A 22899-nucleotide genomic window follows, 5' to 3' on the forward strand; every position below is an offset into this window, starting at 1 on the left:
GAACCACTGATGTTAAGGTACTGGATTAATAAGTTCTTCTCCTGTACCTTCCACTGATCTACTTAGATATGTTAACTAAGTGATTAAAAAAAAAAAAAAACAGTGATTTTAAAGTTAGCAGGACTGCCAGATCAGAGCAGTAAATTTTTCTTCCTGATTTGTGCCAGATTAAGAAGAGAATTTTCCTCCCTGGTGGATGGAAATGATTGCACATTTCCTGGCAGGGAAGCAAAATGAAAAATCTGCTTTATAGCATCTGCAGTCAGCTAGATGACTGAACCTCCAGTAAGTGTTTAAAAGCAGGGTTATATTAGAACCCTGAGGCTATTTTGCAGATTAAACCAGGGCAATGAAACATTATCACCTGGAAGGAGCAACTGATTGATGGAAATATGTACTCTCTCCCCCATTTTTCCTAAACACATCTCTTTAAAGCATCAGCTTCCTTCCCACTTTACCTCTATGACTACACCTGCCTCCTGTTTGCCAGTTTCTAATGCAGACTCCTACATATTAGCTTTCCACTCATTTATTTTTCTCCCCTTTGCAGCCCTTTTTCACAGAGGTAACCGGGATTGTTTTCTGAAGCAGAGACTTGTACATGCCTCTAGTGCTGTTTGATTGTATATTGAAAATTCTTGCCTCTCTTGCAGTTTTTAGATCAAATTCTATTCTCTGTATGAAATTTCTTTCTATTCCAAGTCCTCAGCTTTTTTCTGTTTCTATGTTCTAGAAAATACACATGGATTTTTTTAAAAATCAGTCATTTTTGCTTTAATACAATAATACATCTCAAAGATAAAAGAAAAGTATGTATATACTATTACTCTTTTTAGTCCTCAAAGGACTAGGATATGCAGACTGGTTCAATAAATATACAGTAGGCATGTTTTGATAACTATATCAACTATTTTTTGAAATTGCAAAATTTCAGTTTATCATAACATCTATGAAAGTGAAGTCACTCAGTCGTGTCTGACTCTTTGCGACCCCATGCACTGTAGCCTACCAGGATCCGCCTTCCCTGGGATTTTCCAAGCAAGAGTACTGGAGTGGGTTGCCATTTCCTTCTCGAGGGGATCTTCCCGACCCAGGGATCGAACACGGATTCCCTCACTGTAGGCAGACACTTTACCATCTGATCCAACAGGGAAGTCCATAACATCAGTTCAGTTCAGTCGATCAGTCGTGTCCGACTCTTTGCGACCCCATGAATCGCAGCATGCCAGGGCTCCCTGTCCATCACCAACTCCCAGAGTTCACTCAAACTCGTCCATCGAGTCAGTGATGCCATCCAGCCATCTCATCCTCTGTCGTCCCCTTCTCTTTCTGCCCCCAATCCCTCCCAGCACCAGAGTCTTTTCCAATGAGTCAAATCTTCACATGAGGTGGCCAGAGTACTGGAGTTTCAGCTTTAACATCATTCCTTCCAAAGAACACGTACGACTGATCTCCTTTAGAATGGACTGGTTGGATCTCCTTGCAGCCCTAGGGACTCTCAGGAGTCTTCTACAACACCACAGTTCAAAAGCATCAATTCTTCGGCGTTCAGCTTTCTTTATAGTCCAACTCGCACATCCATACATGAACACTGGAAAAACCATAGCCTTGACTAGACGGACCTTTGTTGGCAAAGTAATGTCTCTGCTTTTTAAAATGCTATCTAGGTTGGTCATAATTTTCCTTCCAAGGAGTAAGTGTCTTTTAATATCATGGCTGCAATCACCATCTGCAGTGATTTTGGAGCCCCCCAAATAAAATCTGACACTGTTTCCACTGTTTCCCGATCTATTTCCCATGAAGTGATGGGACCAGATGCCATGATCTTCCTTTTCTGAATGTTGAGCTTTAAGCCAACTTTTTCACTCTCCACTTTCACTTTCATCAAGAGGCTTTTTAGTACCTCTTCACTTTCTGCCATAAGGGTGGTGTCATCTGTATATCTGAGGTTATTGATATTTCTCCCAGCAATCTTGATTCCAGCTTGTGCTTCTTCCAGCCCAGCGTTTCTCATGATGTAGTCTGCATACAAGTTATATAAGCAGGATGACGATATGCAGCCTTGATGTACTCTTTTTCATATTTGGAGCCAGTCTGTTGTTCCATGTCCAGTTCTAACTGTTGCTTCCTGACCTGCATACATATTTCTCAAGAGGCAGGTCAGATGGTCTGGTATTCCCATCTCTTTGAGAATGTTCCACAATTTATTGGGATCCACACAGTCAAAGGCTTTGGCATAGTCAATAAAGCAGAAATAGATTTTTTTTTTCCTAGAAATCTCTTGCTTTTTCGATGATCCAGCAGATGTTGGCAATTTTATCTCTGGATCCTCTACCTTTTCTAAAACCAGCTTGAACACCTGGAAGTTCACAGTTCACATATTGCTGAAGCCTGGCTTGGAGAATTTTGAGCATTACTTTACTAGCGTGTGAGATGAGTGCAATTGTGCGATAGTTTGAGCATTCTTTGGCATTGCCTTTCTTTCGGATTGGAATGAAAACTGACCTTTTCCAGTCCTGTGGTCACTGCTGAGTTTTCCAAATTTGCTGGCATATTGAGTGCAGCACTTTCACAGCATCATCTTTCAGGATTTGAAATAGCTCACTTGGAATTCCATCACCTCCACTAGCTTTGTTTGTAGTGATGCTTTCTAAGGCCCACTTGACTTCACATTCCAGGATGTCTGGCTCTAGGTGAGTGATCACACCATCATGATTTTCTGGGTCATGAAGATCTTCTTTGTACAGTTCTTCTGTGTATTCTTGCCACCTCTTCTTAATATCTTCTGCTTCTGTTAGGTCCATACCATTTCTGTCCTTTATCGAGCCCATCTTTGCATGAAATGTTCCCTTGGTATCTCAAATTTTCTTGAAGAGATCTCTAGTCTTTCGCATTCTGTTGTTTTCTTCTATTTGTTTGCATTGATTGCTGAGGAAGGTTTTCTTATCTCTTCTTGCTATTCTTTGGAACTCTGCATTCAGATGCTTATATCTTTCCTGTTCTCCTTTGCTTTTCACTTCTCTTCTTTTCACAGCTATTTGTAAGGCCTCCCCAGATAGCCATTTTGCTTTTTTGCATTTCTTTTCCATGGGGATGGTCTTGATCCCTGTCTCCTGTACAATGTCACGATCCTCAGTACATAGTTCATCAGGCACTCTGTCTATCAGATTTACTCCCTTAAATCTATTTCTCACTTCCACTGTATAATCATAAGGGATTTGATTTAGGTCATACCCAAATGGTCTAGTGGTTTTCCCTACTTTCTTCAATTTAAGTTTGAATTTGACAATAAGGTGTTCATGATCTGAGCCACAGTCAGCTCCCGGTCTTGTTTTTGCTGACTGTATAGATCTTCTCCATCTTTTGCTGCAAATAATATAATCAATATGATTTCGGTGATAACATCTATAGACTATAATAATTATTTATTCTATTGGAAAGGCTAAGAGTTGACAAGAAACTCTACTTCAGTCCCCTATTTATTCCTTCCTTTCACCACATATTTGTACAAAAAAAAAACTTTTAAAATTATGTATTTTAAAATTATGTGTTCACTATATTACCTTTTGAACTAGAAAAAAAAAAGGGAATAAATCTGATGATCTAAAGTTTTACCTCACGGTTTAAGATTATTGGTATGTATTCAAAATCATTGCAACTGTTGTAGATATCTGATAGTTAATTAAATACCAGATAGACAGCAATAGGAACATTAAAAACAGTAAAAGGTCCCCACTCTCATGGAGAGTATACTGTAATAAAATGAAATGTAACCACTGCTACCACATGCATGCTCAGTCATGTCCAACTCTTTGCGACCCCATAGATTGCAGCCCACCAGGTTCCTCTGTCCATGGAATTTTCCTGGCAAGGATACTGGAATGCATTGCCATTTCCTCTTCCAGAGGATCTTCCTGATCCAAGGATCGAACCCATGTCCCTACATTGGCAGGCGGATTCATTACAACTGTACTAGCTGGGAATCCTTGAAACATGTAACAAAAATAAAGAATAAATAAGTTATGTTGTATATTAAAGGGTGATCAATTTTATGGGAAAAATTCATGTAAAGGGGATGGAAATGGGGTTCAGGCTGCAATGTTAAATCAGATGTTTCGCATAAGTTTCATTAATAAGGTGATATTTGAGCAAAGAACTGAAGTCAGGAACCTGAAATTAAATGTCTAAGAACTCTAAAACATACCATGTAAACTACTGTGTTAGTTCTAAATCACTGACTTGACTTTATTGTCTTATTAAGCATATTAAACTCTCTAGAAGTTTAGTACAGAAAGGGAGATCTAGTTAACTGTTCATTCATTGAGATTTTGCTATATAATTTTGAAACAGTTCTGGTTCTCAACCAGTATTGAAATTTGGGCCAGATAATTATTTGGTGGGGATGGAGGAGAGGGCTGGGCATCCCTGGCCTCTACCATTGGATGCAAGTAGCACACACCCCTACCTCCTCAGTTTTGACAGTCATAAATGTCTCCAGCTACTGCCAGCTCTCCTCTGGGCAGGAAAATTGCTCCCAGCTGAGAACCACTGGTCTTGGCTTAGTAAGTTTTCTCAGACCTTTGATAACTGAGAAAGTAACATTGGCCTAATTTAGAGTGAAGCCAGAGTCATCCAACTATTACCAAAAGATGATTTTTTTCAACATGTCATTTCATGAGGTGTTAGTGGATGCTTAGTTGGTCAAATACATTACTGTAGTCTCCTCTTCCACTCTTGGGAATTTTCAATAAACAATTTATTTAACAAGCATGTATATTGCCTTTACTTCGAATAACTTTACAAATATTACTTTATTAATATTTATAACAACCCTATAATATAAATATTATTATTATCTTAACTTTACAGATGAGTAAATTGAAGCACAGAAAGATTAAGGAAATTTTCCTGGGGCTAGCAAATCACAGAGCAGTATTGCAAACATAGAAAGTCAAGTTCTAGCATCTTTTACTCTTTGTCACTATGGTCTCAGCTATCTGTTTTAACTTGTAACTATGTTAATATTTATAATTAGCATTTTAAAGGTTCTGATATGTTTTGTTTTGATAGATTTAGTAAATAAAAATGAAAACAAAATGCTCAGTAAAATTTAATTTCAGCTAAACAAATCATTATTTAGCATAAGGATGTCCCATAAATTGTTTTGGCATACTTATTAATATAGTAAACAAATAATTTGTTCTTTATTTGAAATTCAAATTTCACTGGGCACCCTGTAATTTATCTGACAGCTCTTGCTTTAAAGAAAACTGTTTAATACTGTTCAAAGAAATTTTTTTCAACACTAGTTTGAGCAAGGAAACTTTTTTCTTATCACGACATTTAATATCCTAGAGAAGTTCCATGGGACTTTCCTCTAAGGACAGTGGGAACACTTTTCAACTAGAGTCAATAGATTAGTTTGAGTACTTGCTCCAGACCACAGTGATCTCTCATTCTTTGAACTCAGAGGGGCACTTAATCTATGCCACATGATTTCACACATAATTGTACACTTCTATAACTTGTTGACTTTTTTTCCAAAATAATGTGTCAGCTTCTTAATGACAGGGACTGAGTATCATACTTCCTCCAAATCCTTCACTAAATATAATATTTATTATCAGCATACTATTTTATCTGAAAGATGATTTATTTCTAATTAATAATTTATAAAGGGAGTATGTTTTTCCAAATTGCTAACCTAAGCATCTAGAGCAATACAGGGCCATAATTGGTTTAAAAGTATTTTGCCTCACTTTCTCAGGCTGGTGACCCTTCATTCCTTTGCTACTAACTTTCTGTTTTCATTTATCAGCATTTTTTTTTGATTCCCTAAAGAAATGTAACAATTTGGGGATCAAGTTTTTCTTTTCAAATTTGATGATGGCAACACTTGAGTCATTGTTCAACTCAGACCATGAACACTTCCTCATATTCATGCAGGTCAGATCATTTCACAACATTGCCTCACTTTCTCAGGATGGTGACCCTGCATTCCTTTGCTACTAACTTTCTGTTTTCATTTATCAGCATTATTTTTTTTTTTATTCCCTAAAGAAATGTAACAATTTGGGGACCAAGTTTTTCTTTTCAAATTTGATGATGGTAACACTTGAGTCATTGTTCAACTCAGACCATGAACACTTTCTCATATTCATGCAGGTCAGATCATTTCACAACAGTTGGTCATTTTGTTGTTATTGTTCCTCATTTTGGAAGAGGGAAGCAGGTGTCTTGCTTGTGCCAAATGTAATATTAGTGACACCAACAAAAGAGAGTCCCCTGGGCTAGATCTATTTAGGGGAAAGCTCTGAAATAATGAAATTTAATTTATTTGTTAAAGAATGAAAACTGATGCCCTGGTAGGTGGCTGCATTTTTCCACTGCTAAGTGATTCGGCTGTGTTCAATTACTATTCCTGTACCACAATCCTCAAAGCCCAGAGGAAAGAAGAAACACTTAACCCCATGAAAAATGGAAAAACACTAGAGTCAAGTAGAAAGTCTCCAGCATCCTTGACTTTAATTTTTAGAACGACTTTTCCATGCTGAGCACTTACCATATGTTTATATTTTTTTCTATAAATAAACTTCTTGTCAACTTTTATATTTATTCATCTGGGCCCTAAAAGTAAGATATTAAAATTAATAGCTTGTTCTCTAAATGGATTTACAAGTGCTATTGCAAAGTATGGCAGGTTTAACTAACATGTTCAATAAAAGTAGTCTCCAATTTGCTTCAATAAATTCAGGCATTGCTCATATCCTCAACTAGATAGCAGTTGTTCTATCTTTATCTTTTTGTTTATGCCATTGCATCATATGTTTTGCTAAATATTTTAATACATGTATCTTGAACACTAGACTTTTAAATAAAATTTCTCAATCAAAACACTTTCTCCCTGGATTAAAAAGAGATTCTCTCATTTCACTAACAGTATATATTTCTAGTTCTTGCCACATTTAATTTCATTGCCAATTAGGATTTTCCAATCCTACCTAATAAAATCCTACATAAAAGTACATCTATCCAAACTCTTAGGAAAATGTAAGTGCTACTCAGATCATTCATTTTTATAGCCTGTGATTTAAATAAAAAAAAATGATGAATGGTTTGACAGTTTTCACTTATATACACCGAAATATAATACACTTCAACTAGTTTTTGGCTATTATGGACCTTAAAATGCAATATGACCTTGGTCAGGAAAAGCATGTTTGGTTTGCACAGAAACTTAATCATAAGAAGTCATAAATAGAATCCTTCTTCTTTATTGCCCTTTTCTAGGACTAGGAAATATATTTCTTGTGGGACAGATAGAATATGAACAATGGGCCAAATAGAGTCCAGGGTTATCTCATCCATGTGAAAACGGCTGCTGAAAATCGATATGATCTCTGCTCTACTGTCATCTCAGTTCCCACCCTCTGTGTCCTATTTGTCTTTTAGTAGAAGCTTAGATCTGTGTGCTGTCTCTGTGTGTCTCTCTTGGGCCAGATTATCAAAATGAATCATTGCCTGCATAGCTCTTATATTTCTATTTATTTTCCTGGTGTTGACTAGGTCTGATGAAATATGATTCTTTTGCATTTGATCCTCATTGCAGCAAGTAGCACCTAATTCAGCTGTGTCTGTCTCTTTAAAGAAGAGTAATACAATTTTGAAACTTCAATCTACTGTACAGCAACATTACAAACCATAGACCATGCAACCTGTCTTCTTAGTCAATAGTAATTTTCCTTTCAGACAATTTAATGGAATTTCATTAATCTCCAAATAGAAGATTTCTAGTGATTTTAATGTAGTTTTAATTTTGTTTTATGCATACTTAATCTACTGCTTTCCTTTTCAGATTTTTGTTAATAGAATACCCCTCTGATTCTGACCACTGAGGTTACATGTGTGTGTAGAGTAAGACATGACAAATAATCCATATTTTTAAGATCTCTACCTTGATACAAAAGATTTATTCAGGAGAAACATTATGTTATCTTGAATTATCAGGAAGTCAACATTCTAACTTTGTAGTGGTTCATTTTGCAAAAATAAATCTTCTATGAGGCTACATAAATTCATCTTGAAGATTTATAAACATCAATATAAATATGTTGAAACTCCCTAATTACTGTTAATATTGATAGATCATTGTGAAGTCATTCTATCTATCCACTTAATTCATTCATAGGCAGAAGACAAAATGATAGCTAAATCAAGACTTTGATAAATAAAGCATAATATTGCTTCATTAGTTGTTGAGAAATGAGCCTTTTGAGACATTACAGCTGCTACATAAGACATATTTTAGAAATTAGATTTTTAATGAGATGTTTCCAATGTTCAAACCTTGTAGTTGAAATAGTTCACAGAATCTGTGTTCATTCTCTCTGGAATACTTTGCCTCTCCTAAAGCTACTACTGACAAAGAAGGAAGAAAGAAAGGAGGGAGAGAAAGAAGGAAGAAAGAAAAGTTCTGTAAGAGGTTAGGGTTAATTTATAAGCAAATTCTATAAAACACATGCATCAAGCATTTAGGTTCAAAATATTATTTGTTAGTTTTACTAAAAACCATTTCCTGGGAATATGTTCCTTTTAAAAATTTTTATTTATTTTAATTGTAAGATAATTATTTTAAAATATTGTGGTGGTTTTTGCCATACATTGACATGAATCAGCCACATATGTCCCCCAATTCTGAACCCCTCTCTCACTTCCGTCCCCACCCCATCCCTCTGGGTTGTCCCAGTGCAACGGCTTTGAATGTGCTGTTTCACACATCGAACTTAGACTGGTCATGTATTTAACATCTGGTAATATACACGTTTCAATGTCATTCTCTCAAATCATCCCACCTTCGCCTTCTCCCACAGAGTCCAAAAGACTGTTCTTTACATCTGTGTCTCTTTTGCTGTCTCACATATAGGGTCATCATTACCATCTTTCTAAATTCCATATATATGTGTTAATATACTGTATTGATGTTTCTCTGACTTACTTCACTCTGTATAATAGGCTCCAGTTTCATCCACCTCATTAGAACTGACTCAAATGCATTCATTTTTATAGCTGAGTCACAATCCATTGTGTATATGCACAACTTCCTTATCCATTCGCCTGCCAATGGACATCTAGATTGCTTCCATGTCCTAGCTATTGTAAACAGTGCTGCGACGAACATTGGGGTACATGTATCTCTTTCAATTCTGGTTTCCTTGGTATGTATGCCCAGCAGTGGGATTGCTGGCAGTTCTGTTTCCAGTTTTTTAAGGAATATCCACACTGTTCTCCATAATGGCTGTACCAGCTTACATTTTGTAGCCTTTTTGATGACAGCAATTCTGACTGGCGTGAGATAGTGCTTCACTGTGGTTTTGATTTGCATTTCTCTGATAATTAGTGACAGTGGGCATCTTTTCTCTATGTCTTCTTTGGAGAAATGTCTGTTTAGTTCTTTGGCCTACTTTTTGTTTGGGTCATTTATTTTTCTGGCATTGAGCTTCTTGTATATTTTTGAGATTAATGTTCTGTCAGTTGCTTTATTCGCTATTATTTTCTCCCATTCTGAAAGCTGCCTTTTCACCTTGCTTATAGTTTCCTTCATTGTGCAAAAACTTTTAAGTTTAATTAGGTCCCATTTGTTTATTTTTGTTTTTATTTCCATTACTCTGAGAGATGGGTCACAGAGGATCTTGCTGTGATTTATGTCAGAGAGTGTTCTGCCTATGTTTTCCTCTAAGAGTTTTATAGTTTCTGGTCTTACATTTAGAGATCTAATCCATTTTGATTTTATTTCTATGTATGGTGTTACAAAATATTCTAGTTTCACTCTTTTACAGGTGGTTGACCAATTTTCCCAGCACCACTTGTTAAAAGAGTTTGTCTTTCCTCCATTGTACATTTTTTCCTCCTTTGTGTTTGATAAGGTGTTCATAGGTGCATGGATTTATCTCTGGGCTTTCTATTTTGTTCCATTGATCTATATTTCTGTCTTTGTGCCAGTGCTATAGAGATATTCCTTATAGTTTGCTGTGCAAAAAGAAAATTAACAGTTTATTTTATCCATATTATTGAATTCTTTAAAACCAATATTCAAATGCCCTGTAACATTTTGGATTCAAATAATGTGAAACTTTATTCTCTAAAATAAATGTTTGCATTTTTATCTCTATAGGCTTTAGAAAATTAGAAATTGTAAAGGTGATCTACATAAGAGTACTTTATTCAGAGATAATGCTATCCCATTAAGTAATCCCACAGAAGTTCCCACAATGCCACAGGTTTCCACACAGCAAACCCTGATGACTGTGAAATCAATGGGATTCAAGACTCTGGATACTAAGTATATAGGCTGCTTGGGCAATTGAAAAATGAGGTCTATGACAAATCCATATTCCTATCCTTACAAGGACCAGAACCAATAGGTAGAGTTTTGTTTTCAAACCATGTGAAAATTCTAGATTTCTAATCTAGATTCAAGTCTAGTGTTTTTGATATTTTTGAATAAGTCTCAATATATATAGGGTCCCTGAAATTTTTTATGACCAGAGAGATGCATATTTTCAAATTTTGCATATGCTGAGTTACTGAAATAAGGAAACTGTGGTGAATAGAATAATTTTGTTTGAGGTGCTGTGATTCAATTCACTGTATACTGCTATAGAAGCCATTTAAGAATATCAGACTTTGATTACTTTCCATGATTACCTCTGTAGAAGTTTGCTTTTATATATGTCAAAAAATCTCCAATTCTTAATTGCAGAGAAAATTTTGCTATCTGCTTCACACATCTCACACAAAAGATTTTCAACCAGAATTCAAGTAGATAATCAATTAGTTAGCTTCTCAAAGTAACAGGAGACTCCTTTTGTAATTAGATGTATCTGTGCCAAACCTGAAATATTTTATTAGACAAAAATTCTATTTCTGTATCTTCATATCAAGCTTTAAAGGAATCTCATTAAAGTCATGAGTGTGTAGAAGTTAATATACAAATAAAAGGAGAAAAAATATACACTTTGTGGTTTTACACCATAGGTTATTATTTTTTTCATAAGAAATAGTCTTCAAAGTAAGAGGTAACACTGGAAAACAGTCCAGATCCTAAACTAGTGAATGATTAAACACAAAGTAATATATCCATGAAATAGAAAACTTTTCAGCAATAAAAAGGAAAAAAAAATCCACTGATACATGCCACAACATAGGTAAACCTCAAAAAATATATGCTAAGCAAAAGACAGACAAAAAGACCATTTACTGTATGGTTCTATTTATGTAAACACCTAGTAAAGGCAATCCTATAGAGACAAAAATTAAATTAGTAGTTTTAGGGACTTGAAGTGGGAAAGGAGATTAATATAAATGGGCATAAGGATTATTTTGGGGGTGAATGACGTATTCTGAAATAGAGTTTTGGTAATGGATGTACAATGTAAAAATTAGTGATGCATACATTGAAACAGGTGAATTTTATTATATGTAAATTATACTCCAATAAATGTGTTAAAACATGGAGATAGATGGATATAAACATAGATATACAGATACATTTAAAGAGAAACATATAAAGCAATTTATGCTTTACTAAGAAATGATTGGATTATTTAACTTATAGATAGTAATGAAGATATCTTAAATTTGTTTTTAAAAACTTTATGCCAGTTAGCAGTAAATGTTGCTTCATTTCACAGATTCTTTACTGAAACATTTGTTTTTGAGAAATTAGAGTCAGGTGGAACATAGGTGTGGCTTCCAATTATGAGTTTTCCATCAGTTAGCTTTAGAAACAAAATCTTTATAGATGCTATTAGAGGTGAAGGAAACATAGTGAAGATTTTGAGCTATTAGTTTATGAACCTTCTGATATTAGTTTTGTTTTTTTGCAGAAGAGGTACCTGTTCAAATTCCAATGATGAAGTCACCCTTGGACAAGATCCAACTGACTCCTGGGCAGGCACTGCCTCCTGGATTTCCTGGACCATTCATTTTTGCTGATAGTCTGTCCTCTGTGGAGACTCTGTTGACCAACATTCAGGTCAACAATATTTCTATAAACAAAATAAATGTAATACAAGACATTAGCACCTACATCAATTATTTCACATTTGAGAAATTAAAACAGATAAGATGAACTGTATGTCATTTCCTGTACTTTGACAGGGTTTACTGAAAGTGGCTTTGGATAATGCTCGCATTCAAGAGAAGCAGATTCAACAAGAAAAAAGGGAACTGCAAATGGAGCTCTATAGAGAGAGAGAAATTAGAGAAAACCTTGAAAGACAACTGGCAGTTGAGCTTCAAAGCAGAAGTAAGTTTAACAAGCTCAGTGTAACTGAAAAAGTTAACATTGTGTTGGAAATATTTTCAGTAGTAATAGAAATATTCTCAGATATAGCCTGGAACTGCTGAAGAGGGCACAATCATGATAAAATCAAATCCCATACCCACCAGGTGGATGACCCACAAATTGAGAACAATAATACCAAAGAAGTTCTCCCAATGTTGTGAAGATTCTGAACCCCATGTCAGGATTACCAGCCTGGGGATCTATAAAGGGACTGATAATCCACAGGGAATCCAGCTTTGCATGCCAGAGGGATTTGATTATAGGACTTCCACAGGACTGGCAGAAAAAGAGACTCTAGTCTTGGGGAGCACAAACAAAATCTTACACACACCAAGAACCAGAGGAAAGGAACAGTGAGCCCACAGGTTGTTGTTCAGTCACTCTCATGTTCAATTCTTTACAACCCCATGAAATGCAGCACACCAGGCTTCCCTGTCCCTTACCATCTCCTGGAATTTGCCCAAGTTCATGTCCACTGAATCAGTGATGCCATCCAACCATCTCATCCTTTGCTGCCCTCTTCTCCTCCTGCCTTCAAACTTTCCCACTATCAGGGTCTTTTCCAATGAGTCGACTCTTTCCGTCAGGTGGCCAAATTATTGGAGATTCAGCATCAGTCCTTCCAAAGAGTATTCAGGGTTGATTTCCTTTAATATTGACTGGTTTGATCTCCTTGCTTTACAAAGGGCTCTCAAAAGTCATCTACAGCACCACAGTTTGAAAACATCAATTCTTCAGCATTCTGCCTTCTTTATTGTCCAGCTCTCATATCCATACATGACTACTGGAAAGACCATAGACATGACTATATAGATCTTTGTTGGCAAAATGACACACTGTCTAGCTTTTTCATAGCTTTCCTACCAAGAAGCAATCGTCTTCTAATTTCATGTCTGCAGTCACCATCACCAGTGATTTTAGAGCCCAAGAAGAGGAAATTGTCACTGTTTCCACCTTTTCACCTTCTATTTGCCATGAAGTGATGGGACTGGATGCCATGATCTTAATTTTTTTTTTTTTTTAATATTGAGTTCTAAGCCAGGTTTTTCACTCTTCTCCTTCACCCTCATCAGGAAGTTCTTTAGTTCCTCTTCACTTTCTGCCATTAGAATGGTATCATCAGCATATTTGAGGTTTTTGATATTTCTCCCAGCAATCTTGATTCCAGCTTGTAGCTCATCTAGCCCAGCATTTTGCATGATGTGCTCTGCATATAAGTTAAGCAAACAGGATGACAGTAAACAGCCTTGTCATATTCCTTTCTCAATCCTGAACCAGTCATTTGTTTCATGCAGTGTTCTAAATTTTGCTTCTTGGCCTGCATACAGGTTTCTCAGGAGACAGGTAAGATGGTCTGGTGTTTCCATCTCTTTAAGAGTTTTCTAGTTTGTTTTCATCCACATAGTCAGAACCCACAGGAGATTGAACAAAATCTACCTGCTAGTGTTGAAGGGTCTCCTGCGAAGGCATGGGTTCACAGGGGCTCACCACACAGGTGGGGGCACTGGCAGCATCAGACCAGGAAAGTCCCCCTTGTCGTAAAACCCTTATGGAGTTCACCATTAACCTTAGATATAGAACTCATAGACCCCAAGGCTGACTCATCTCAGGCCAAACAATGAACAGTGAGGGAATACAACTCTACCCATCAGCAAGTAACTGGTTTAAAGCTTTACTGAGCAAGGCTTTGCCCATTGGAGCAAGACCTAGTTTTTCCCATCATCAGCCCCTCCCAGCAGGAAGCTAGCACAAGACTCAGCCTCATCCATCAGAGGGCAGACAGAAGAAGCAAAAAGAAGCACAGTTTCACAGTGGCTAAACAAACAAACAAACAAACATATTATAGAATGTAATCATGATGAAAAAGCAGAAAGTTATGTCCCAGGTGAAGTGACAAGAAAAAAAAAAAAAAACAAAACAGAAAAACAACTAAAAGAAGTGGAGATAGGCAACCTTTCAGAAAAAAAAAAAAAAAAAAAAAGAATTTAGAGTAATGATAGTGAAGATGAGCCAAGATCTCAGGCAAACAATGCAGAAGATGCAAGGAACGTTCACCATAAACCTAGAAGAACTAAAAAGAAACAGAAATGAATAATATACCAGAAGGAATTAATAGAATAACTGAAGTAGAAGAACTGATAAATAACCTGGAAGAGAGAATGGTGGAAATCATTGCTGCAGAACAGAATATAGGAAAAAGAATGGAAAATGAAGATAGCCTAAGAGACCTCTGGGATACTATTAAATGCACCAACACTCATGTTATAGGGGTCCCAGAAGGAGAAGTGAAAGAGAGAAAGGACCTGAGAAGATATAATAGCTGAAAAAATTCTCTCACATGGGAAAGGAAATAATCAACCAAAGAAACACATGGAGGAACACATTAAGACACATAGTAATCAAACTGACAAAAATTAAAGACAATGTTAAAATATTAAAAGCAATAAGTGAAAAATGACAAATAGCATACAAGGAAACTCTCTTCAGGCTATCAGCTGATTTATCAACAGAAATTCTACAAGCCAGAAGGGAATCGCAGAACATACTTAAAGTGATAAAAGGGAAGAAACTGCAACCAAGAATACCCTACTCAGCAAGATTCTCACTCAGATTTGATGAAGATTCTCACTCAGATTTGATGAAGAAATCAAAAGCTTTCCAGATAAGCAAAAGTTATGAGAATTCAGCACCACCAAACCAGCTTTACAACAAATGCTAAAGGAATTTCTCTAGGCAGAAAACACCAGAGAAGGAAAAGACCTACAGAAAAACAAATCCAAAACAATTAAGAAAATGGTAATAGGTTCATATAATTACCTAAGATAATTACCCTAAATGTAAATGGATAAATGCACCAACCAGAAGACATAGACTGGCTGGGTGGATGAAAACATGTGCATGTATGCACTTCCACTTGTTGACCCCCAAGATTGTATGTAATTATTTATATTGTTGTTAATCATGTTCTCATTATGGCTTGCAATTTTAATTATCTTTTAATTTTGTCTGGCTATTGATTGTGAAAACTGATAAACATCTTTCACTATTGTAAAAAAAAATCCCTATGTATGAAATGCTTACTCTTTGGCAAGAACAGCACTAGATTCTGAAGGTAGAAGATAAATAACACTCAGTTCCTGTTCTTGAAAGATTTACATTTCAAAGGACTAGCACAACCAATCAGTTAATTTTAAGACAAAGTGACAAGAGCAATGATGTATTTATATATGTTTATATAGAGAGAGGATAGTTAGTTCAAATTGGTGCTCTGGGGATTTGATGGTTGAGGAAGGCTTTCTGATGCTGCCACTTGAATCTGAGTCTTGAAGAATCAGTAAGCCAAGAAAGAAAGGGCATGAAAGTACCTGAGCGATTTGTTCATTCTGCACCAATGAGCCTGACTACACAGTCCATGCACTTCTCCAGGCCAGAATACTGGAGTGGGTAGCCGATCCCTTCCCCAGAAGATTTTCCCAGCCCAGGGATTGAATCCAAGTCTCCCACATTGCAGATGAGTTATTTACCAACTGAGCCACCAGGGAAGCCCAAGCATAGAGGCAAGAAGCCTCAAACATGGGGAACTATATACAGTTTTTTATTACTGTGGCTCTGACTTTTATAAAGTAAATGTTGAGAGATGATGCAGAAAGTTGAGGCTAAATTATGAAGGAGATTTTTAATTATGGAAAATATTACCTTGGATTTTGACCTGTAGATTATGGGAAGTATTAAAAGATAAACAGGGGAATGATCTGGTCTGATTTTAATTAGATAAAACACTCCAGTGTTGGGAATAGATTAGAAGGGGCCTTAGAGTGAGGTTAGAAACAAGGAAGCTATATAAAAGGAGATTGCCCTCATCTAGACAGTGGTGAAGAGGACTGAAATAGGGTAGCATATAGACACAAAAGGGAAAGAATGAAGAAATACCGTTCAGAAATAGAAATACCTTTTCAACAATGGGTAGACATTTGATAATCTGCAGACATGGATAATGAGACTAGCTTGTATCAAAATCAAAGAAAATTCAAAATTTTACTTTAACCAATAATTTCCACCTCTTCCTTATATTTTCCATAAAATACTATACAGCAGCAAGTGGTTATTGTGTTTTTAGCTTCTTTCCTTTCTTTGCTTAATCTTCTATAGAATGATCACAAAGCAAACATTAAGTAAGAGTTAAAGAGTATGAAGGAGAGGCAAAAAAGGGAGAGAAAATTTACAACCCACATAATACTTCCCTAAACAAGGAAGGATTACTCCATTTGAGTAAAATCCACTAACTTTATATTATTCCAAAATAACATTATATTCATAAATTTGTATCAAGAAGTTGAAATTTTATAGATATTTTCCTTAAGGCCTAGAAATTATAAGCTTAGTTCAAAATGGAAATTTAACCATTGCATTTCAGAAGAATTAAACATTATCTTATCTTGCTGAAGTCATTAAATACTAGAAAACAAAGGCTAAATTGTCTTTCTAAGGTTTGGAGAAATTAGTACATTTTTGATATTTGATATGCAATATGTATTATTATGATTGCTCTTCAGTCAATAAGTCGTGTCTGACTCTTTGTGACTCCATGGACTGCAGCATACCAGGCTTCCTTGTCCTCCTCTATCTCCCACAGTTTGCTCAGATTCATGTACACTAAAGTTGGTGATGCTATGTATTCATTTCATCCTGTGCCTCACTCTTCTCCTTGTGCCTTCAATCTTTCCCACCATCAGGGTCATTTCCAATGTGTTGGCTCTTCACACAAGGTGGCCAAATTATGGGAGCTTCATCTCCAGCATCAGTCCTTCCAATGAATGTTCAGTGTTGTTTTCCTTTAGGATTAACTGGTTTGCTCTCCTTTTAGTCCAAGAGACTCTCAAGAGTCTTCTCCAGCAGCACAATTTGAAAGCATCAATTCTTCTGCACTTAGCCTTTTTTGTGGTCCAACACACTCATCCATATATGACTACTGGAAAAACCATAGCTTTGACTATATGGAAATTTGTTGGCAAACTGATGTCTCTGCTTTTTAATATACTGTCTAGGTTTGTCACAGCTTCCATCCAAGGAGAAAGTGTCTCTTAATTTCATGACTGCAGTCATCCTCTGCAGTGATTTTGCTGCTGCTTCTGCTGCTAAGTCACTTCAGTGGTGTTCGACTCTGTGCGACCCCATAGACAGCAGTCCACCAGCTCCCCCGTCCCTGGGATTCTCCAGGCAAGAACACTGGAGTGGGTTGCCATTTCCTTCTCCAATGCATGAAAGTGAAAAGTGAAAGTGAAATTGCTCAGTCGTGTCCGACTCTTCACAACCCCATGGACTGCAACCCACCAGGCTCCTCCATCCATGGGATTTTCCAGGGAAGAGTGCTGGAGTGGGGTGCTATTGCCTTCTCCGGCAGTGATTTTACAGCCCCATAAAAAGAAAACCTGTCACTGCTTCCACTTTTCCCCTTCTATTTGCTATGAAGTGGTGAGATCAGATTCCATGATCATAGTTTTTTGAATGTTGAGTTTCAAGTCAGCTTTCACTCTCCTCTTTCATCATCATCAAGAGGCTCCTTAGTTCCTCTTCACTTTTGGACATTAGGGTGCTGTTATCTGCATATCTGAAGCAGTTGAAGTTTCTCCTGGAAATCTTCATCCCAGCTTGTGGTTCATCCAGCTGCTATTTCACACGATGTACTCTGCTTATAAGTTAAATAAGCAAGGTGACTAATCTGCTACTATGAAAGAGCAGAGGGCAATTGTGAATTATTATGATTAAGAGTCATAAAAGCACATTTCTTTTGTAGGGAAATTATTTATACTAAAGTAACAAATAATTATTGGCTTCCCTGGTGGCTCAGTGATAAAGAATCCACCTGCAATGCAGGAGACATGGGTTTGATCCCTGGGTCAGGAAGATACCCTGGAGAAGGAAATAACAACCCACTCCAGTATTCTTGTCTAGAAAATCCCATAGACAGAGGAGACTGTCAGGTTGCAGTCCATGGGGTCTCAAAAGAATCAGACATGACAGTGATTAAACAACAACAAAAACCAAATAATTATATGTTTAATATACTAACATTCACAAATTGATTTATGAAAAACTACATACATTAAAATTGGCATCTAACTTTTAGGGATCTACCCATACTGATTTCTGTTTATTCCTTATAGACTCTTCAGGTCAATCTTTGTAATTGATACCACATCTATTTTCTTTTAAAAGTTCCTAGACATAGTAGATGTAATATTGTACAATTATAATAGTAAAATCTTTTTATGTTTAACCTTATTTATCAGCCTTTTATCAAAAATGGAACAAGAACTATACATTCTCAGTGTTTTTATTTCAAGATTTTCATCTTGTTATTACCTTAGTCCTCTGAAATATGCACACATTTAGAGTGACTCTTTTCAAGTTGTGAAGGTCATTTACATGAAAAGACATTGAAATGTGAGATAAAGCAATTGAAATGCAAATTAGCATCATATTCAGTTTAGTGTGACTGAAATATTTTAAATGTATATGAATATTTTAACTTTTAAAATATCATATAATTTATAATTTTGCTTAATGTTCTTTGAATAATCTTCTATTGCCATGATATTAATATCTTAATTTTTACAAACTGATTTTGGAAGAATATGAAGGTCGGTTTGCTTAGAACCCTGTTAGAGCCCTGCTGTGTACCAATATAATTACTAAAGTTCACTAATTCTATTTGAGAAATTATCACAGATTTCAAGGTTTCAGAGTATAGTAACAATTATACATTAAGGCAGTTAAAGTTTCTTGTTAGGATATAAAGCCTTGAGAGTTGAGTTATAATTGTTTGTAACTCTTCATTTCCTTTACTGTTTATGAAAAATGCTATTGTGCTTTTATAGATTGCTTAATAAAATGATTGCTGAATATTATTCTCTTTTAAATGTGTAGATAGGTTCAAATATAAATATATGGAGAGATGCAGAGTCTCATGATATGTGCATATACTTAAAGAGATAGATATTTTCCCTTAAAAGTAGTAATATCTCAGAGAAATAGACCCTGGACATTGTAAGTTTTAAAAAACATACCATGTTTTGAAACTCAATAAATATTTTCAGGATTTTTTTTGTATTTTTAAGTATGTATAGGAATAACTTGATGAATAATAAGAATACTTTTCATAACAAGTTTATAAAATATTTCATGTTATCACTAAATTCATGTTGTCAAGGTAGAAAACAGTTTTCCAGTACTACCACCAACATTGTACAAATGCATGTGTATTATAGAGCTTACTTACTGGAGATGTGAAAGCAATAACAAATCAGTTATATGACTGAATATTCTTTGGTTGAGCCTAATGATAACTGGAATCAACAGAAGCTAATCATACATTTATATATCTACCTGAATCTCTGTATATTTTTTTTTATAATTCATCAAAACTGGCAACTTGATTTCAATGACCAAGCCTTTGAAAACTACTTCCCTTTCCATATTTTAGCTACCATGCAAAAGCGCCTAAAGAAGGAGAAAAAAGCAAAGAAAAAACTACAAGAAGCCTTGGAATTTGAATCAAAGTGCAGGGAGCAAGTGGAGCAAGCATTTAAGCAAGCCACTACTAGTGACAGTGGACTAAGGATGTTGAAAGGTAATGTGTGAATTGGAACTTCACAATCAGGGTACACAAAGGGGAGGGGGTGAGGGAGGGAGATGGAATGGGAGAGATTTTGTCCAGGAACAATTAATACATCAGGGCTTCCCAAGTGGCTCATATGGTAAAGAGAACTGGGTTCGATCACTGGCTTGGGAAGATCCCCTGAAGGAGGGCATAGCAATCCACTCCAGTATTCTTGCTTGGAGAGTCTCCATGGAAAGGGGATCCTGGAGGGCTACAGTCCATGAGGTCGCAAAGAATTGGGCATGAGTGAGTGACTAAGCACACAATTAATACATCAATTTGAAGCCAAGTGTTTTAGGTTATTAATTTAATCTGTTATTTAATTAATTAAAATTAATTTAATCTGATATCCCTATCCTGGGAGATATAATAGTTTAGGAGTAACAGGAAATCCTCCTGGTTTTTGCAGAAGTAATATTGATAACTTCCCTACACTTAAAATGCATTTTATCTCTATTCATGATAAAATGTGCTAATGTTTGTTTTAATGTTTCACTTATTTTAATGAGCTTTAGAAAGCTGGTTCCTTTAGTGCAGATTGTATCAGTGATGAGGGCTTCAAGAGTGCCTGGTTGAAAAAGAATGTTCTAAATAAATTACTGGAGCTCCTGTGAGAAGAGGTGCTTCTCATGAAATCTCTTAATTCCAAATTTTTCTGATTCTATTTTAAATGATGAAAGTCTACAACATAATTTTATCTCCTAGGCTATTCAAGTTCTTCTTTCATAGCATATTAACAGCCGGTATATTTAACTGATATGTGTATATAAAAAGGATGAGCCTAAGAATTTCATACATGCATGTACACATATTCCATACATGATATGACACAAGCATGAACTGAAATAGTGTTTCTTCAAGTGCCATATACTAAGAACGAATAGACAATTCCATACAAATGTTCAATCATATTTTTACCTCCTAAAAATTCAATTACCTTTTTGCTGTGACTATCTTAAATCATTGTCATCACAGTCAATAGGAATACAGAACTAGATTATTAGCTCATGACAGCTATGCCTCATTGAGACACAGAAGAGAGAAGATAAATAATAATACATCGATATTTCATACTGTGGAACATCTTAGACAATGGGAACCAGAAATGGAGCAAATGTTCAGTACACTCATTATTTGAGGCTCTGAAGATGTAATTCTGAGGAATCCTCGAGTTTTTTTATATATTTGAAATCCACCCATATGTGAATTCCACCATAGCTCCAGTGTTCTCTGTTATAAAGGAAAAGCGGCTGTTTTTACAGCATGTGGGTAATTTGTATTCAAATCATTTCTTTCTCACATTAATCCTTGATGACATTGGATGATACACAGTCTTCTGTTATCATATTACCCAAGGGTGTCTGAGCAATTTATATACATAAATGGACATATAAAACTGTGTTTCATGAATATGAATAACTTTTAGATAATCATATTGAAAATTGAAAATAAGAAACCCATCTCCTTGTTTCTTCTCCTCAAGTTTTTTTTTTTTTTTTTTTTTTTTTTTTTGTTTTTGTTTTAAACAATTCATGTATCTCTTGGTCCCAAGAGCCAGTACTAAATAAAGACCAGAAATCATAGTCTGTGTTTTAGTGTTCATGTACATTTACCATAGAGATAATCATCATCTATCACATTTCACAAATGGAAAATATACATAAGAATGGGATAATTATATTAACTTTTTCCTTATTTCATAGAGCATGTTACCTGATAGTCTGAGGGGGTTTATATGGATAGATTATTTTCCTGAGGTTTATCTCTAGAGAGTAAAATGAATAAAGAAGTATTTACTATATACCTGGAAATATATGCCCAATTGTAGAATTTAACTAAGGTTTATAATCCTCCTTCTTACTGTTATAGGAAAGGGGACCCCTTCTAGGGCACAAGAATGAGCTCTTGCCTAACACTTGGCAATGGATTGTCCAAGGAGGCACAAGTTACTTTATTGGGAAGGGGCCCACTAGGCGGACAGCAGGAGGGTAAGGGAACCCAGGAGAACTGCTTTGCCATGTGGCTCACAGTCTTGGATTTTATGATAGTTAGATTAGTTTCCAAGTTGTCTCTGGCCAATCACTCTTGACTCAGGGTCCTTTCTAGTGGCATGCACATCACTCAGCAAAGATAGATAGATTCCAGTGAGAAGGATTCTAGGAGGTTGGTAGGACATATGGACTGGTGTTTCCTCTCTCCTTTTGACCTTTCTAGAATTCTTCCAGTTGTTAGTAGCTTGTTAGTTCTGCATTCCTTACCAGGACCACATTTTGCTAAGATAACTCATGCCTGTGGTTACTATAGTGCCTGGCCAGGCTGGGAAGTTTCAGTCAATGGTTCTCTAAACACTACCATTAAAAATATATTGACATAAAAAAAAATCAAAATGCCACTCAAGGTCTCATGTTTACTATAGGACCAAGACCCTGGCCAGCTGAGAGTTTTTACTCAAATGGAGTCAGGAAAAATTGAATATGCCTTAATCTTGAGTGTCACTTCTTTCAGATACTGTGATTCCAGATATTGAAATAGAAAACACTGGAACTCCTCATGATAGTACTGCTATGCAAGGTACAGTAAATAGTGTACTTCTTTCTACAACTGCTTAATATGTGATCCCAGAGAGTTGGATGGGGATGAGCTCCTTTGTTGATACTTTTCATATAAGTAACATAAATAAATAAGTTAAACTTTTTTTACTTCATGATAGGGTAAAAGTCTGTAATGTTTATTGAGACTCTGTATTTAGGGACTAAGAATTTTACATATACAATGTGAGGAAATTTCTTGTATGTTTACTTGTTAAAAGAATGTACCTTTATAAGTTAGGCATATTCTAAAAATACAAAATGTGAATATAATTTACCTTTTTATAAGTGTACAATAATACAGT

At 35.8% G+C, this 22899-nt stretch overlaps 1 protein-coding gene across 1 annotated transcript in view; it reads left to right on the forward strand.

The window, feature by feature from the left end:
• Positions 1-22615, forward strand: part of DACH2 (dachshund family transcription factor 2) — a 798816-nt gene extending 776201 nt beyond the window's left edge. The window contains exons 9-12 of the mRNA XM_044936484.2: positions 11886-12034; positions 12160-12307; positions 19830-19976; positions 22512-22615. Coding sequence (XP_044792419.2) covers positions 11886-12034; positions 12160-12307; positions 19830-19976; positions 22512-22615 — 548 coding nt within the window. The remainder of the gene's footprint in view (positions 1-11885; positions 12035-12159; positions 12308-19829; positions 19977-22511) is intronic.
• Positions 22616-22899: the final 284 nt, after the last annotated feature.

The sequence above is a fragment of the Bubalus bubalis genome, chromosome X, assembly GCF_019923935.1.
Source record: "Bubalus bubalis isolate 160015118507 breed Murrah chromosome X, NDDB_SH_1, whole genome shotgun sequence".
Lineage (NCBI taxonomy): Eukaryota > Metazoa > Chordata > Mammalia > Artiodactyla > Bovidae > Bubalus > Bubalus bubalis.